Source organism: Zea mays, chromosome 4 (assembly GCF_902167145.1).
Source record: "Zea mays cultivar B73 chromosome 4, Zm-B73-REFERENCE-NAM-5.0, whole genome shotgun sequence".
In the NCBI taxonomy this organism is placed as follows: domain Eukaryota; kingdom Viridiplantae; phylum Streptophyta; class Magnoliopsida; order Poales; family Poaceae; genus Zea; species Zea mays.
The window spans coordinates 168,160,151-168,178,197 of NC_050099.1; the positions used below are offsets into that span (position 1 = coordinate 168,160,151).

Below are 18,047 nucleotides of genomic sequence, written 5' to 3' on the forward strand. Positions count from 1 at the left end.
AGCTGGATATGACACAAATTCAGGTAAATTTTACAACTCAATCACATTGTATAAAAGTGTTATTTTTTCTTAATTTCGTTTCAAACATTTTATACTTACTGTGTATTATATATTAACTTATACATAATATTTATGTATATTTAAAATCTTAGATACGAATTTGATATCGCGCATAGTATGTGAAAAAACCAATAAAAAATGACCATAACGGTAGGGTGCAACGCGAAATGACAAGCACCTCCACTCCAACTGAATTTACCCCCTTCCACGGCACCTCCAGTCCACTTCGTCTTCCTCTCTTCCCCAGTTCAGATCTACTCCATTGCCACCTTCCTCTCCCGGCCGCTTCTCATGACGTCTCCGAGCGAAAACCCTAACCCTAATCCTAATACACCATTTGAGATCGGGAAGCTTTTCAGGCCAACGAATCCCATGCCCAACGCCACCCCCAACCCCATCTTCCCCGGCGTCGCTGGAGGCCCGGCGCCATCCGGCCCCTACTCCTACCCTCCGGTGACCCCGCCCTTCCACCGCGGACCCTACATCCACTACCCGCAGGACCCCCACGCCATGACCCGCCCAGTTGTCTCCTTCCCCATGCCAAACCCAAACCTCAACCCCAACCCGAACGCTAACCCCAACGCCGTCGCCCCGGGCCCCAACCCCGGCGCGCGCCTCATGCAGCTGCTCGGGAACTCCGGGCCGACACAATTCGAGACCGCCGTCTCCATGCCCCCGCCCACATCGGAATTCGCACAACTGCAGTTGCTCCCAGCGATGCCATCCGCGCCGCCGGCCAGGATGCTGAGCAGCACCAGCAGCAAGGTGCCCAGGGGGCGGTTACTTGGCACCGGGGAACGAGCGGTGCACGATGTTGACTCGAGGCTGCCCGGGGAAGCGCAGCCACCGCAGCTGGAGGTAACACCGATTACCAAGTACACATCGGATCCCGGGCTCGTGCTGGGCAGACAGATCGCTGTGAACCGGACGTACATCGTGTATGGCCTCAAGCTCGGTAACATCCGTGTGCTGAACATCAACACCGCACTCCGTTCACTCCTCCGTGGTCACACACAGGTATGCGCATGCAGGTTAAGGATACGCTTGGATTGAAGAGTGTTTAAATCTCAAATAGATCAAAAACTCCTACAATACATCTCAATCCACTCCAATCCCTCTCATTCCTAGATTACCCAAACTAGGCCTAATAGATATAGTCGTTGGTTAGTATTGTGTATAAATGTTCAGACTAATGACCAGCCAACAGTTTCATCTTATGTACATAGTCCGACTGAGTTAAAAGTGGCATGGCGTTGTGGTGAAATCTTGAAGAGGAACCTGTTGCCATGAGATAGTCACACAGTTTGTAATTAAGCATATTGATGCACATCTTGTTTCTTGTGCCATGCTCAACTGCATGTGTCGTATATGGCTTCATATTATAGATTGTTACTTCTGTTTTGGCCTTTTGGGTCCATTTCTTGTTTGATTCCATTATGAGATTGATAAGTTAACCGTTTCAAACCGATTAACAGGGAGGCTCGATTCATTTTTTCCGTTTGCTTGTGTGTTAGTATAATAGAGCTGAAATAGTGTTGTATATGTGTGTTGTGAGGACACTTAGTTTGTTCAACATACACAATTGTTTTTAATCTAGTGAGGCGAGCTTGAAGAAAATAGTTGTATATGTAGTTATTATTTTCTCAGTGAATTACTCGTGCACACAACTCATCCACATAAATATTGGTTTAATAACACAGATGATGAGATGTGTGACATGTTGTTCAATTCTAAGCACTGAAGTAAAATCAGTGATTTTGTATGTTGATTTTTGTTAGTTTTTTAACATGGTTATGTGCTCATGTTTTCCCTTGTGAATTCATTAATTTTACTCAGCACGTGACTGCATTTGTTTGATCTATCCTGTTGCCATTCTGTGTTTGCCGCAGAGGGTGACAGACATGGCTTTCTTTGCTGAGGATGTCCATCGTTTGGCAAGGTACTAATACAAAATGATGGGTGTTCAGTTACCACTGCACTAACCAGTGATCTGTTTGCTGGCTATTATCTGGTTATCTACTATTGCATTTTGGAATTATCTTGTTGCTTCTAGTATATACATATTACTTTTAGTAGACTACAGTCTCCATGTTCTAATTTGCTTCGGATTTCTACAGTGCGAGCGTAGATGGGCGGATATTTGTGTGGAGGATAGATGAAGGGCCCGATGAGGAAAACAAACCACAAATTACTGGAAAGATTGAAATCGCCATCCAGATTGTAGGTGAAGCTGAAGCTTACCATCCAAGGATATGTTGGCACTCACATAAGCAAGTAAAGCCTTACATAACACCCCTCAATATTTTTTTTGCGCATCAACCTACAAAGTGACTTCAACCTGTATCCTGCAGGAGATTCTTTTTGTTGGGATTGGGAACTGTGTCTTAAGAATAGACACAACTAAAGTGGGTAGAGGAAAAGACTTTACTGTGGAAGGACCTGTAAAATGTCATCTTGAAAAGCTTATTGATGGTGTCCGCTTAGTTGGTAAGCATGATGGTGGTGTGACTGATTTGTCCATATCTCAATGGATGAGCACCCGCCTGGCTTCCGGATCCAAGGATGGCACGGTTTGTACGAAGCTTACTACTTTTGTCATTGAATATTTTGCAAAACTGCACTCTGTTGATTTGAATGGTACCTTAAGTTTACTCAAAGAATTTATCACATGAATAGTCTATTCATTAGGCACTGTATATCTGTTCTAAAAGCTCAAATGTGAATATGTATCTTTGTGGTTCAATCTTATTAGACTATAACCCCTCTTTCATACGATTTAGGAATCTTCCAGACACTAGCCACTTAAACAGTATGTGCTACCACATATGTTAAGATATACTCCAAGACATTATTAGTATAATAGAATTGCTGTTGTATTCTTATTCTTATATATTCATTTTTGTACCTTGGAACTTCACGTCCACTCGAAAAGGCAGATAGCAGTACCTGTGCTTTCTGTATATGAGTATATCTGCAATGTATTGCAAAGCTATTGTATTGGGAAGAAAGCATAACAAGCACGACAATTTTTTTTAAACCTGTCCGTAGATGTGTAGCCTTTGTTATACCAGAAAATCTCCCATGCAGCGAGGCTTCTGTAGCAATCACTGGGAAACCATACCAGCTGCTGGCTTAAAACCTGTAATCAAGCTACCAACAGTCTTATGTCTTAGCTGCCCAAAAAATTCCATGTTAGAAACAATATTATCTAGAGAAGTGCCATGCATCTCTACTGGCCCCTTGTGATGTTCATTCATCTTTTGCAGGTTAAAATCTGGGATGATCGCAAGCAAGTGCCATTATCTATTTTTAAGCCCCATGATGGTCAAGCGGTTTATTCAGTTGCTTTTCTTACAGCGCCTGAACGACCAAATCATATTAATCTAATAACTGCGGTACATATTCTTATATATATGTTTAAACTTTACCAATCTTTTGTTATGCTCACATGTTCTTTTAAGATTGTGATTTCCTTATGCTTCTGATTTTGAAAATTTTCACTGGCAAACTGTGGTCAGCCAAACTATTGATTCAGCAGCTTGAATCTCCTACTGCCAAATAATGAGTGCCCCTGTACTACATTATTACATCCAATTCATACTACACCCGTCAAACAAAGGCCAACTCATAGTTCTTGTTTCAGTTTAAAGGCCTTGCAGCAGTGTCATATTACATTAAAAAAACTCAATGGGGGTACTAACTTGGTACAGTTACTATGAACCTAAGATAGCCTAGCATTGGGTAACCTATGAAATGCTTGATACATTGGAGAAAAATGCTTATCCCTGGTGTTCCTTTTAGTAAAGACATGGCATTGTTGAATTATGCTCTTATATTTCATGAGAAAAAAAGCCTTTTATGTGCTTTCATTAGATATCTTTACCATTGGTTTCACCTTTTATTGATGCTGCAGGGTCCTGTTAACCGAGAAGTTAAAATTTGGGCTTCTACTAATGAAGATGGCTGGTTGTTGCCAAGTGATTCTGAGACTTGGAAGTGCACTCAGACTTTGGAACTTGTTAGCTCTCTGGAACCTAGAGTTGAAGAGGCATTTTTCAACCAGGTTGCAGTGCTGCATCAAGCTAGCCTGATTTTGCTTGCGAATGCTAAAAAGAATTCTATTTATGCCGTGCATGTTGAGTATGGCCCAGATCCTGCCTCTACTCGATTAGACTATATAGCTGATTTCACAGTTGCAATGCCTATTTTAAGCCTAACTGGAACACACGAAAGCCAACCTGATGGTGAACAAGTTGTTCAAGTCTATTGTGTTCAAACTATGGCCATTCAGCAATATGGTCTAGAGTTATCACTCTGTTCGCCTCCTACAGCTGATAGTACTGGGTTTGGTAGAGATCCTGCTATTTCCCGTGTTTATGAGGCAGCTCTGGAAATGGCAGGAACAGAGCCATCTATAGGAACTAGTTGCACAGACTCTTACTCTGTCACTGCTTTGAGTAAACAACCAAATGTTGACCAGTCTGCAGGTAATGCAGTTGCATTTTCTTATTTAACTCTTTCAGTTAATTCAGAACTAGTTATTTCTTGTGATTCATCTGCAGAGCTTGATCTGAAACCATCAGCTCCACCGCTTGCATACTCAGAAGGTGATAGTTCCATGCCTCTTCCATTTACAGCTCTTGCACCTAAGATTGAGGTTCCTGGATCAGGACCAGCACCTGGAACTCGTGATATAGAGCAATCAGCTTTTAACTATACGAATACGACAAACAGAAACATGGAGCGTGATGCTCTGAAAAGACAAGATACCCCGATGCCCATTAGAAAGGATATCTTAGGAAAAGATGAGCCAAGAGATGGTCAAAGTAATGTTCCAATGCTTCCAAATCCCCATATGGTGTTTCAAGTTGGAGGGAATGCTACACGCTTGGTTACTCCATCTGAAATAATATCGGGTACTCTCTCATCTGCTGAAAACAATGATGTTTCTGAATCTGGTGGGGAAAATCGAGATGTTTCCAGCGGAAGTTCTTGGGTTGCAGAAGTGGAACCAAAGCATATTGATGAGAGTAAACCAGATCAAAACTTGGGACTTGAAGCAGTCAAGGAAACTCAGATTGTTTGTGAGAACATGGCGAAAACTTCCATGGAGCAAACTGTTGAAATGATCACTAAGCGCTCAGTTACAACTGATAAGCACAGTGTGGAAGAATCACAGTCATCATCTGATCGACCAGCATCAGATCAGACTTGTGGCACTGATGAAAATGTTCTGAAGAAGTTTGTGGAAATGCCTGAGAAAATTGATTACTCTGCTTCCAGGGAGCAACCATCTTTGTTTACAAAAGAGAAAGTTTTGCACCCTCAAACATCTGGTCAGCCATCTCCTCCTGTGAGTGCTTTCAATTCAACTGAGCCACATGAGCCTTTGAGCTCTACATACCTACCTGTCAGCTCCTTCCCAGAAGATGCTGCCACACAAGGAATGCTGCAACAGGTATGAACTTTGTATCACCCTGAGTGAAGCACAAATATTATCGGATTTTCCATTTGACATTTGTTACAGTTTTATCTGTTTTATTTTACAGAAATTGTTAAACATTTTAGTGCAACATTGTTCGCTGCAGCTTGCAGCCACAGCAGGTATCTTGTACATTTTTTAGTTCAACAAGCTGCAGCGAACAGGCCCTAATTTTACTGTAATTTCATCTTTTGAGCTGGGAATCTGGGAGGTTATACATCAGTCATTTTTAATTCGAAGAAATAAATAATGTTCATACTCATGCAGCCCTAATTTTTTATAGGCTTGCAGTGCCACTACTTGAAGTTAATCTTAGACTATAGTCAATCCTCCTCTTTCTCTCTCTATTCTAGCATTAGTACTGGTTGCAAGTACATGTCATTATAGGGATAAATTTTCTTAATGCTTTATAAATACATGTGAACAGTCTTCTACTAGAGCAATGACTTACTGGTACTCATCATATAAATTCTAAAAACGACCCAGGACATTCTGTACTATTGTACGGTTTGAGTATTTTTTAGCTTTAGACAATACCTTATAACATCTTACTGACTTTATGTACTCCCTTCGTCCAGAAAAGAATGCAATTCTGGTACAGTACCTGTTAAAGTATCTTTAGTTTGACTACCTATATATAAAAAACGCAAATATTTATTATATCAAATAAATCTAATTAGATTGTCATTAAATACATAATATACTTATTTGGTGTCACAAACATACATGTTTACTTATATATTTGGTCAAACTTTAGGCACTTCAACCAAGAATGCATCTGGAATTGCATTCGTTTGTGGACAGAGATAGTACCAAACAAACGACAAGTCATTTTCTTTCAAATTTTAATGCCCAAGTTCTAGAAGTGCTGGCTAATTTTTTTAGCATTATACTGAAAGTGGAGATTGTCAGGTTCCCTGGTTTAGTTTATTTACATGAGAAGGGATAACCCTGTGCAAACCCAATTAAGTTCGAAATGAATGTAAACTAGATAAATCTAGTTTCTCAATCCCCGCTATTAGGGCTAGTTTGGGAACCTCATTTTCCCAAGGGAAAATAGTTCATTTTTCATTGTGAAAATAGAAATCCTTGGAAAAATGGAGTTCCCAAACTAGCCCTTGGAGTTTTTTTCTCTGTTCTTTTTTATTCTGGCCATGTTTTTACTGCATGTTACCATCAGAAACGAGATCTATTTACACCTGGCTGTTGTCATCTTGGTTCTGGTGTCATGCATTGAGAAAAAGTTGATTTCAGATAAATTAGCACATCGCAAAACTGAATTTCACTGAAAAAACAGCAGATACTTTCTTTTACTTTAATTCAGTTGCATGGTATTCTACGAACTAGTTTTGGGTCACGCTATCCATAAGCCAATCTTGAAACCCTCCGCTGGATTTGGGTCATTATGTTCAACATTTCAAATTGATTCTTTGCAAAACTAGCAAAGAGACTTTTCTTTTTAGGAAGAAAGATGAATTCTACTTGTTTCTGCTCAGTTAAATTTGACATGCTACACTTATAGGGTGTTTGGTTTGAGGAATGAGCTAGTTCATCATCTTCTCACTCCTCACTTTTTTTGTTTGGTTTGTGGAGTGAAATGAGTTGATCCATCACCACCTCATTTCTCATAGTTATTTAGTTAGTACTAATATGATGAATAAGGTCATCCCACCAAATTTGTGGAATAGACCTATGGTGCACCACCTCATTTTGGATGGAGTGATTCCTCATACCAAACACCTCCTTAGGCCTTGTTCGGTTAATCCCGTTACCCATGGATTGGATTGGATTGGAAAAAATTAAGAAAGGGTTTGACTTAGTTGGGATTTAAACCCACACAATCCCACTCAATCCATGTGGATTGGGAGCTAACCGAACAAGCCCTTAGTGTTACCAGAGCACAGGGCTGGATTTAACTATATGGTTTTCTGTTACACTAAGGGCTTGTTTGGAACAAAGGGTAATGGAGGGGATTGAGGGGGCTATAATCTCTCACTATTCAAAATTAAGTAGTAGAGGATTCTAGCCCCCTCAATCCACTCCATTACCTTTGATTCCAAACAAGCCCTAAGTGTTACAATGAGATAGTATCATGACTCATGAGTGGGCAGACCCAGTGCTGAGGGCTCTCACGAGTGGGGTCTGGGGAAGGGATAAACGAGGCAAGCACTACCTCACAAATGCAGAGAGGCTGCCTCGAACCCGTGACCTTTCGACTCCGTGAGTATTGAGTATTTTTTTAATCATTATTTACTGTGCTTGTATGTATTTCAGCTCTTGGATCACCAGAAGGACATGGAAAAGCAGCTGAGTACTGTGGTTCCTGTGTCCATCGCAAAGGAGGGCAAAAGACTTGAGACATTATTAGGGCGCACTGTAGAGAAATCATTCAAGGCTAATATTGATGCGTTTTGGGTTCGTCTCCAGGAGGAAAACACTAAGCGTGAAAAGGCTGATAGAGAGCGAATGCAGCAACTGTGTACTCTCATTACAAGCTCAATAAATAAGGACTTACCTTCTAATCTGGAGAAGTCACTTAAGAAAGAAATTTCTTCACTCGGGCCTGTTGTTGCTCGCGCAATTACACCTGTTGTTGAGAAGTCCATAACCTCTGTTGTTTCTGATTCAGTTCAGGTTAGCTAATTCCTTCTGTGTTTATTATGTTTAATTTGATCATGCTTCCTAATTGATTATTGTTTTTAGAAAGGGGTGGGTGACAAGGTGTGCAATCAGCTGGAGAAGTCTATTACTGGAAAACTTGAAGCTACGCTTGCCAAGCAAATCCAAATGCAGTTCCATACATCTGGAAGACAGGCTCTTCAGGTATCAATCTTCCTTTATATAGATGTTGTAAAATCAGCAGATTATTACCCATTTAACATGGCGTGCTTTATCTGTTTGCCAGACATTAATATATTTGCAGTTTGCTTCAGATTTTCAGAGATGCTATATTTTGGTCCCTTTGTTTTAGCTATGCTATGTCTGATGATTGGTTTTAAATGGACACATGCAGGATGCTTTGCGTACTAGCTTTGAATCATTGCTTGTTCCAGCATTTGAGCAAGCATGCAAGACAATGTTTGAGCAAGTAGATGGTGCATTTCAAAAGGGAATGTCTGAGCACTCCAATGCTATTCAGCAGCAAGTTGAGGCTGCACATACTCCGTTAGCGCTAACTCTAAAAGTAAGTTCAAGCCCTATTTTTGATATACTTGTATGTTAAATAACAAGAACTTCAATTGATGGATGCTCATTTCTTTCCAGCCATCTGCTAAGTAATGATTTCTGTATTTTGTTTATTTCACTTACTCCCAGGAAACCATCAATTCTGCTTCATCAATCACCCAGAGTTTTTCATCGGAGTTACTTGATGGCAATCGCAAGCTATTGGCACTTGTTACTTCTGGGAATGCCAAGGCACATAATACCAGTGCTTTGCAGCCCATTAATGGTCCTATGGGTGGTCCCCAAGAGGTGCATGCAGACAATTTTTCGTCTTCAATGCTGATCAGAATTTGTTTATTTCATTTCATTCTTGTGATATCTGCTCTTTTCTATGTATTTATTCTCATATCTGTTACATGTTTATTGGTTGTGTTAATGACAGTTCTAATTATTTTATGTGGAGTTTTTAGAATATAAAGAATAAAATAACAAGCATGCATCTAGACATTAATCTGTCTTCCGTTTTTGATAGGTTGAGGCTCCGTTAGATCCGATGAGAGAGCTGAGCAGACTGATATCTGAACGCAAGTTTGACGAAGCATTTACAATGGCTCTTCAAAGGAGTGATGTTTCCATAGTGTCGTGGCTGTGCTCCCAGGTATCTTCCTTCCACCAAATTGATCAGCTAAGATCGACCCTACTTTTCCATATTAGAACAATCTTGTTTTGGCTTTGTGATGCTTACATCCCCTTGTACAGGTTGATTTGCGGGCACTATGTGCAATGGTTCCAGTACCTCTTAACCAGGGGGTCCTTCTGGCCTTATTGCAGCAGCTAGCAATTGACATTCACAATGAGACATCACGGAAGGTTCAATGGATGACAGATGTTGCCATGGCAATCAACCCAGCAGACCAGATCATCGCGGTGCATGTGCGACCAATCTTTGAGCAAGTCTACAGCCAATTGGCCCACCAACGGACACTCCCCACCACGACCGCATCAGATGGCACCAGTATCCGTGTGATCATGCATGTAATTAACTCGGTTCTGCTTAGCTACAAGTGATTGCAGCTATGCAACTGTGGGAAGTATGGCCTATTTGATATCTTGTATAGAGAAATTTTGAATGGCAAATAGAACACAACCCACGAGAGTATACTTGGAAGAGGGTGGAGGTTACTCTCTAGTGTAAATTTTGCCTTTGAAATTAAAATATTTGTAGTAATTGGGCATCCTCTAATTTTCTAGGTCATGTTCATTTGTCGTATGATCAATGGGTCTTGTATTTCAGTCATAACTTGTAGCTCGGACAGTTTGGAACCAACAGCAGCTGCTTGGTGTTGGTTGGTCCACACAAAATTTTGAAGTCCCATGTGGACATTGTTTCTGGTGGCAACTGCAAAATTGGTGTTATTCTAATCGAGTACTCGATGACGGTTGATTTGACATTATGTGATGATGTGGAATTGGAATCCAATGAGCCAGGAACCCAGGACCACCAGATGCCTACAACGTACTTGAGGCAACATCTAGGTATTCGAACATGAGTTAGTTAGGGGCCCACTGCGTGAAAGTTGCTATGGGTATGTTTATTTATTATTTTGTTTGGCTTCTTTTAACTATCTTCATAAATGTAGAGGAGACTAAGGGTGTATTCGGTTGAGCTCTTGCAGTTCCGCTCCGGATTACTCTTGCACAACCAAACAATAAAAAAACTAAACTGCTCCTGCTCCATGATGGGAGATGAGTCTAGACTCTGTTTTGTATTAGAGAGCGGGAGCCAAAAAATGATGAGGGCGGAAAAAAAAATCTAGTCTTCGTTTTGTATTAAAGGAGAAAAAAAGTTGTTTTCCATCACTCTCAAACTACTCCTCACTTTTCAAACATGTCTCTAATTTAATTTAGAATTACTTTCTACCCTAGATTTTTTAAATTCCTGTCATTCATATTACCAAACTATTATACTCTTTAATTTATAGTTGACAGTTGTTTAGCATTTTCATAACTATTAGCTCACAATAGTTTTCTCATCGTTCAGCTAGAATCAAATTCTTAGAAATCTACAGCTGAACCATACAGAGGTAAATAGCTAAAAATCCTAATTCAAATATGTCGCTCCGATCCTGAGTAAATTGAATATCCCTTATGCTCCGGTGTTCTCTAACGCGATAGATGTAGAAGAGACCTGAATAGCTAGAAATTTTAATCCAAAGATATTTCTAACTCGATAGATGTAGAAGAGGCCTGAATAGCTAGAAATTTTATTTTATATCCAACGCAGGCTTTATACAATCTTGTCATATTAACGTCGACATTAGCCTATATTATATATGTATGTCATAGTCAACATATAGTTTTAAAATTTTATAGAAAAGATAAAATATAAACATAAATATTATTCCCGACATCGTCTTGTATGAACATTTGATATTTCTTTGCGACATACAGTACATTTTCTAACTGTACGAATTTTTACTTATTCTCATCTACTATTTTAAACTGTACTCTATCAATAGTGTAGCCTATAGACGTTAAAGCTTATTTAGTTATTATTAGAAACGAGAGCAGCTGTTGGTAGCTTAACTAGCCGTAAACAGCTAGCAGTGATTCACAACATTCTTTTTTTTTGGAAAAAGAAGATATATTAATTTCAAGTGCATTACATGCATTAATTTAGATTATCCTGCATCAACAAAGCAGAATCCGAATTGAAGATGCAACTTAAGACGCCAGTTCACTACTTGTATGCACTGGTTATTGATAGTGTCAAACAAGAGATTCGAATGAAACAGATCAAGCCTCCATGCTTGTCGCAGTTTAGAGCATTGCTTCAAATCCCAAACAGCGTCCTTGAATACTATCTCGATAAGAAAGAAATACAAGCCGAGAGCTTCCAAACGCTCCAAATGAGCATTTACACAAACCACATTGCTACAAAAGCCTGCACAGCCCAATATATAGCGTAACAACCCATGGCGCATAACCAAACTCAACTCCCCCAGTAGACACAACTCCAGATATATGTTTTATCGTGCACGGCCGCCCGCGCCGCGATGCTGGTGGCGCGAGACCGTATTGGGCCAGTAGCCAGCAAGGCAACCCCCCATTCGTACACAGGATTGGCCTCAGAATAGATGATGATTTAAGTTCTCCCTTCATGATGCTTGCGACTTTCTTCATCACCCCCTTGTCTTGGCTCTCTTCATTCCAAGGCTGTTGTGGAAAGGGGACGCTGAACCGAACCTCTGCATCCCTTCCTCACGCAGGGTGCCATTAAGCATCGCGAGCTCCCGGAGCTGCTGCTTCTTGAAGAAGTCCTGGGATTCATCCTACAAAGTAGAAGACAACCGTTCAGGTTTCGGTTCTTCAAGGTGGACTAAAAGCAAGCAAGTAAGGGTTTTAAGAGGGTAATGGTGTTGATGGCATACCACAGGCTTTAGCAGATCTTGAAGGATCTCGCGGGCTTGCATCAGCCGAGCATCAATGATGTCAACAGGTAGCTCTGCCTCAACCAATATATGGAGAGGTTCATTCAGATGCTCATATCCTGGCTTCCCTCGCATCATTTCCTCCTGAAAAACAATAGTGTATGTGAACCCCAATCCCATAGATAGCACAAAGTAAACAGAAAACCCACTAGATGTACACATGCATAAAGGTAGCTATGCCATCTAAAGGATGGATGGCCCCTCTCTGGCAAGTTCCAGAAAGAAAGTGTTTTTTTAAATAATCACCAGATAGCCAGTGTGGGCTTTCATACCAAGACACAAAGTGAAAGGTACATAACAGAAAACATTTTGAAAAAAGAAACGTGCAGGAACAAACTATAAAACATCCATATTTTCCTAGCCAGAGGGTATCAGGGTTGATCTTGCTTTGAATGTCCATAGGTCCATAGTTCATATTTCATACATCAAGATCCTTCGGGGAAAATATTTAATACATAATCTCCAATTCTTCAAATTTCTGAGTACATCTAACTACCAAGTCCATAAGATTAAGAGGCACTAATCTGAATGTTTACCCGTGCTGGATCTTTGATGCTGCCACGACCTCTTATTAGCACGCGGCAATCCGTATTTGCCTCCACCCGCTTCAAGGAATTTCCTCTTGGACCAAGGATGCGGCCAACAAAATTGTACTAGGAGAATAGACATAAACAGAAGATGATGATGCAGCAATTAAAGAGTATACCAATTTGTGAAATAGCACACTTACTGTTGGATATTTGTCTACTGGGATATCGACCTTCATTGTTTTCTTGACAATGAGTCCAGAGGAGCTGCCTTGAGATCCTCCAAGCCAGCTATAAGCTGGAGAACTCTGCATGGCCACAAGTTGATCATATTATAAGTTTAGAACCCCTTTTCTGACTACTACTGTTGGAAATGGAGCAAAGTGAGTAGCTAAGATAGCAAGTGAAAACCAACAGAATTCAAGCCAAAGTAAAAACCATTGTGCAATGCATACAATTTGATGGATCTGAGTAAGTATAGGATTATGCTGAAAAGAGTGTCGACGACACATCCAGCTATTCCTGTGCACGTGGGATTTATCTTACTTCTGCTGTTAAGCTAACGTACAAAAATTAAGAACAATATGTTCACGATCAGGCATAGTTCAAGTCATTCTATATCCAATATGATTTCAATAAGAACTACTGTTGCTGAAACATAAAACAGGAAGCAATCTGGTTAGATCAGTCAGCAGATTGCCAGATTCTGATGTAGGATGGCAACTGATTAGAATTGTCAAACTTTCGACACATGGAGCCAAATTAGTGAAAATTAGTGTTAGCATGTTATCCAAACTACGACACATGGAACACAAAAGAATTTAATGGTATTTTGGAACCTACTGCCTGAAAGGGATTGTATTATAATTTATAGTTAGCGAGTTAGCATAGGGACCAGGAAGTATGAAGAATGTAAGCATTTACAGTTGAGTAAAAATCAGTTAGAGAAAACCTGACCTAAGCTTTCAAGATGTTAAATTAGGCATGAAGAGTAAGTAAGTCATGTCAAATAGTCAGTATCCATACTTCTGATTGAAATGCTGATGGCCACCCATTCATGTCAGTAGCTGCTCCGTTTGAATATAATCCTCCCGTTGTTAGTGGACTACCATGTTCAAGGCCACTTTGATTTAAAAGAGACGCGTTCTCCAATAGTGTGGAAACACGAAAAATTTCTGCTCCAACATTGCAATTACAAGCACAAGATGTAGAAAAAGTTAGCTGTTAGAATTCGTGATTAGTAAATGCAGTTAGCATTAGTTATTACTAAAGGCAGTCAGAATTAGTGAGTAGTAAATGCATAGATAACCTCATGTTGTTAATGTCAAGACATTGATTTGGAAGAAAATTTCCACCTTAAAAGTAGATAGCTTGTGCAGTCAGAACAGAGTCAAGTTTTCTCTTATCTAAAATATTTAGGTTCAGAATATATGCAAATATATCAAGTAACTACTATGGCAATCCGCCAACACCAAAAGAAGCTGTAAAAGAAAAACTTATAGTATGATAAAAAAAACTCATCAAAAACAAAACAAGCAGGTACACAATATAACTTAACACCTGAATGAAACAATGCAAAAATAAGTTTTTTTACACGATTACAACAATTTGTGTCATCCATGTACACCAAAAGAGGAGAATCACTTTCTTTGGCTCAGTCTCTGCAGATCGCCTAGCTATTTATTATATCCATGTGAACAGAAATAAAGGGTGCTTCTATCTATTAATTCAAAACACATGAACCATCTTATCTCTCTCACCAAGCTCTAACTTGATGTAGATCTTAAATACTCAGAATCGCGCATGTTGTTTGTCACTGTAAGCACAACAATGATCGCTCAATTTTTTTAACCATCTTGATCTCTTATCACCCAGCCACCCCAAACTGTGAGCCATGCACACTCTCGTGTTACAAAGGAAACCGCAATTCTAAGAATTAACCATTGGTCATTTTCCAGCAATATTCACTGCTATGTCGTTCTGGGAAGGGAATTCAATGACACTATGGTAAGATTTCATTGTTGTAGTAGAGTGATCAGATGGGCACATGCCTCTAGAGAACTGGTACTCAGTGCACTTGCCAGAACCCTCTTGAGGAATTTATGGCAACAGCGGAGAAATGCAAGTCTCTAAATTAATGCTAAATATCCCAGGAGTAGATAGAAATCAAGAAGAATCTTCAAATATGTGTTATGAAACCAATACTTTGAAACAATAGCAAAATGGCAGGATTACAATTTACAAGACATTTGCCATTGGGTCAATCTATAACAAGGCAATCTGTTGGATGACTTAGACCAATGGTGCCGGGGACTCAAATAAAATATCGATTTCTTTTCTCTCTGTTTTTTGTTTGTGAGGAGGGGGAGTTGGATTCATATTCGATAGTTCCACAAAGAAACGGCGAGAAATAATAATTGATTTTGCTGTAAGTCTAGCTCATCACGAACACCAACAAGTAAACAACATCATAACAGAATATTCTGAACGCGTGGCAGCAGTATCAGTGCATCCAGCTATGACGGCACCATATCTCACCTTGATTCAGCAACCGTACACTATGTGGGATCACTGGGATGAACGGGGTAAGCTTGTGCCTCTCCGCGAGCAGTTCGGAAAGGTACCTACAGAAGGATCGGAACATGGTCACCATTCATCACGTGTGAACAGTCATGCAAAGATAATTTTTTAAGCAAAAACATGGTAGCATGAAAATCCAGAAAATTCCCCACAAAATCCCAGGGCGTACATATGAAAGGATCATAACGTGATCACGAACTGAGCCACGTGACTCGCTTGTTTAATCCAGAGGAAATCCAGCGAAACTTCGACGAGAAGCAACTTTGATCAAAATCCGGAGATCTCGCAGAGGCGAAGCAGATCCGATGCCAAAAGGCCTTAAACCTCGGCATGCTACGCTAGATTCAAACCGTGGAAACTTGGATGCTCTCCAGAACGCACGAACCAGGCCCCAACCCGCTCGTCCAGGGCGCAACCGATCGGAGCAGACACGAAGCAGGGGAGCGGGAGACGTGGGCGAAGCGAAGTGCGACGGCTTACTTCTCCTGCTCGGCGACGGCGGCAGAGGGGGTGCGGAGGCCGTGGATGCGGGGGGAGTGCGGGGTGGTCGACGGCGAGGGCGAGTACGCCATGTACCGCCCCGACGACATGTCTGCTGCTGCCTGCTGCTCTCCCTCCCTCGGCGAGATCTCAGTGGCGCGAGACTGTTGAGACGTCGTCCGCTGGAGCTGACCTGGTGGATGGCGGCGGCGGCGGCGGGGAAGGAGGGAGGGAGAGGGGACGGGAGTTGGAGGGGGTGGAGCGAGGACTTTTATGGGTGCGTGCGCGTGGCCGCCCGCTGGGGAGTGATGAGTAGAGAGTAGTGGTAGGCGCGCCGCGCGCGGTAACAAGTGAAGTGAATAGTAGCCGTGGCGTGGACGGAGGTTGCGAGCGGTGCCCGGTCTCCCGGTGGTGGTACTGGTTGGTAGCCGCGAGTCTCGCGAGCCGCGAGGAGCCGAGGAAGGTGGGGAATCTGACAGATCATCAGATTCACACGAGGGGGCGCGGTCTGCGTGCCGTCCGATTAGCAACATACGGTACATGACGTGGCACTATCTTCTCGAACATTTGTTAAGTTCATTTTTAAACTAAAATATAATAAATAAAAATAGAAAATATAGTAGAGCAGCAGTATAATGCACGTATATTGACAAAAGAATAATATTATATTTTATCTTAACTAAAGAGTTTGACACTCTTTTTTATAACTTACTTGGCCGCTCATTCTTTTTAAAATAGCATGGTGCTACTATGTTGGACTAGCAAGAGCTTAGACAGTTTCTCAGGATCCATCTGTGAGGGTAACGACCAACTAAGGCTTGAATAGTTTTCACAACTTATATCTATATCACTATATAATTTACCCGTTTAAACTTTCTAAGACTCATCCAACCAAATCACTCCCACCCTATAACCTCTACTAAATCCACCAAATAAATTGCACTCACACATAACACATTCTAAAAACCAATGGTTCAGTTCGCTTGCTGGATAACTCTGCTCTCTCTTAATCACCCAAATTCAATGGTTACAGGTCATGTTTGGTTCAGTTTTTTTTCTGAGAAACTTTTCTGAGAATCTGACTGTGGCGAAATTTGTCTGTATAGATAATTTGAGTATTGTAGAGATTACGTGTGGAGAAAGATAAAAGAGTTCATATGGTTTAGGATGTATAAAGCGATGGTTTCCTACTATTGCAACGACTCAGCCGATTTAGTGTTCACATTGATTTTGTGCATTTTTTACAAAAGTGATTCTCATAGAAACGAGCTAAAAAGTGTTAGAAATTTAGGCATTTTCAGCTTTAATTTAATTCAGAACAGTGCGATATATGTGATGACATGTATGTGCATATGTGTATAATTACTCGCATAAGCAGCAAACAACTATAAAACATGCACAAATATGAAGAACATAATGTGCCCGGTGGAGGGACCGATACTCAAGGCACCAATGGCTCCATTCACATTAGTTATCTCGTGTGTTTGTCCGATATAGCCGTACGAAGTCGATGCAAGAAGATGTACGCGTTTGCGTAAGAAGATAGACAAGAAGCACCATTCATATAGCACTCAGGAGGAAGGAGAACAGTCAGACTATAAAATGACGACCGCTACCAATGTGAAGACATGTAACAGATGGATTCTATATAAGTCAAAATGTACAATCGCGTGAAATATTCGAACCGAAGGTCCGATTTACCATGACCACGACACGCGCGACGGTGGCGCACGTATGACAGACCCTTCATCTATTATCAACTCCTCAATAGATGCATCAACAGTCCACATATTTAAATTGATTGATTGTTTTGTGAACTTCTAACACGGTATTAATCAATTTATGCATTGTAGTATTAATGTGGACCTTTGCAATTAATTCATTATTGAATAAGTATTAAAATGGGTCAAGCCCATATTTATCCAACAAAAAGATGCACATTTGGCAGTCTGCAACAACTTTTGGTGGTCATAAAATAGAAAAAACTAAAACAAATAGCGCTAATGTTATTTAGATCATCCTTCACAGACCATTGCCTCTCCTCTGACCCTGCTCCTCCTCCACCTCGCTCGCGCCGTCGTCGTCCCCTCCCTTCCCCACCGCCGTCCCCTCACCGTCGTCCCCTCTCTCGCGTCGTTGCCGTCAGCCCCTCTCTCTCCTCTTTTCGGAGTCATAGCGTTAACACGAGTATTAGACTAATATGAGGTAACGGCCCACTGAAATCAATTTTCACTGTCACTGTGCTCCATGTGAGCGGTCAAA

The 18,047-nt window shown here is 41.0% G+C and overlaps 2 protein-coding genes across 4 annotated transcripts; one reads left to right on the forward strand and one right to left on the reverse strand.

The window, feature by feature from the left end:
- Window positions 1-229: 229 nt before the first annotated feature.
- Window positions 230-10,129, forward strand: LOC103654004 (enhancer of mRNA-decapping protein 4-like). Of its 2 annotated transcripts, none has more exons than XM_008680827.3 (13): window positions 230-1,077; window positions 1,950-1,999; window positions 2,178-2,334; window positions 2,412-2,630; window positions 3,327-3,455; window positions 3,974-4,547; window positions 4,623-5,518; window positions 7,817-8,176; window positions 8,246-8,365; window positions 8,556-8,726; window positions 8,858-9,016; window positions 9,240-9,365; window positions 9,467-10,129. In XM_008680827.3, exons 1-13 carry the CDS (start codon window positions 352-354, stop codon window positions 9,773-9,775), a joined length of 3,996 nt encoding a protein of 1,331 aa, XP_008679049.1. In that variant the 5' UTR covers window positions 230-351; the 3' UTR covers window positions 9,776-10,129. The 2 variants fall into 2 exon arrangements, with proteins under 2 accessions (XP_008679049.1, NP_001338070.1); NM_001351141.1 differs by having other exon boundaries at window positions 279-1,077; window positions 4,698-5,518; window positions 9,467-9,868.
- A 1,359-nt stretch (window positions 10,130-11,488) lies between these two features.
- On the reverse strand, window positions 11,489-16,083 carry LOC100194222 (KH domain-containing protein). Of its 2 annotated transcripts, none has more exons than XM_023302163.2 (7): window positions 15,475-15,757; window positions 15,264-15,349; window positions 13,752-13,900; window positions 12,929-13,033; window positions 12,735-12,851; window positions 12,139-12,282; window positions 11,489-12,039 (listed from the first exon to the last, which is right to left on the reverse strand). In XM_023302163.2, coding segments are annotated over exons 1-7 (753 nt in total). In that variant the 5' UTR covers window positions 15,477-15,757; the 3' UTR covers window positions 11,489-11,889. The 2 variants fall into 2 exon arrangements, with proteins under 2 accessions (XP_023157931.1, NP_001336784.1); NM_001349855.1 differs by lacking the exon at window positions 15,475-15,757 and adding an exon at window positions 15,786-16,083 and having other exon boundaries at window positions 11,491-12,039.
- Between the last annotated feature and the right edge of the window lie 1,964 nt (window positions 16,084-18,047).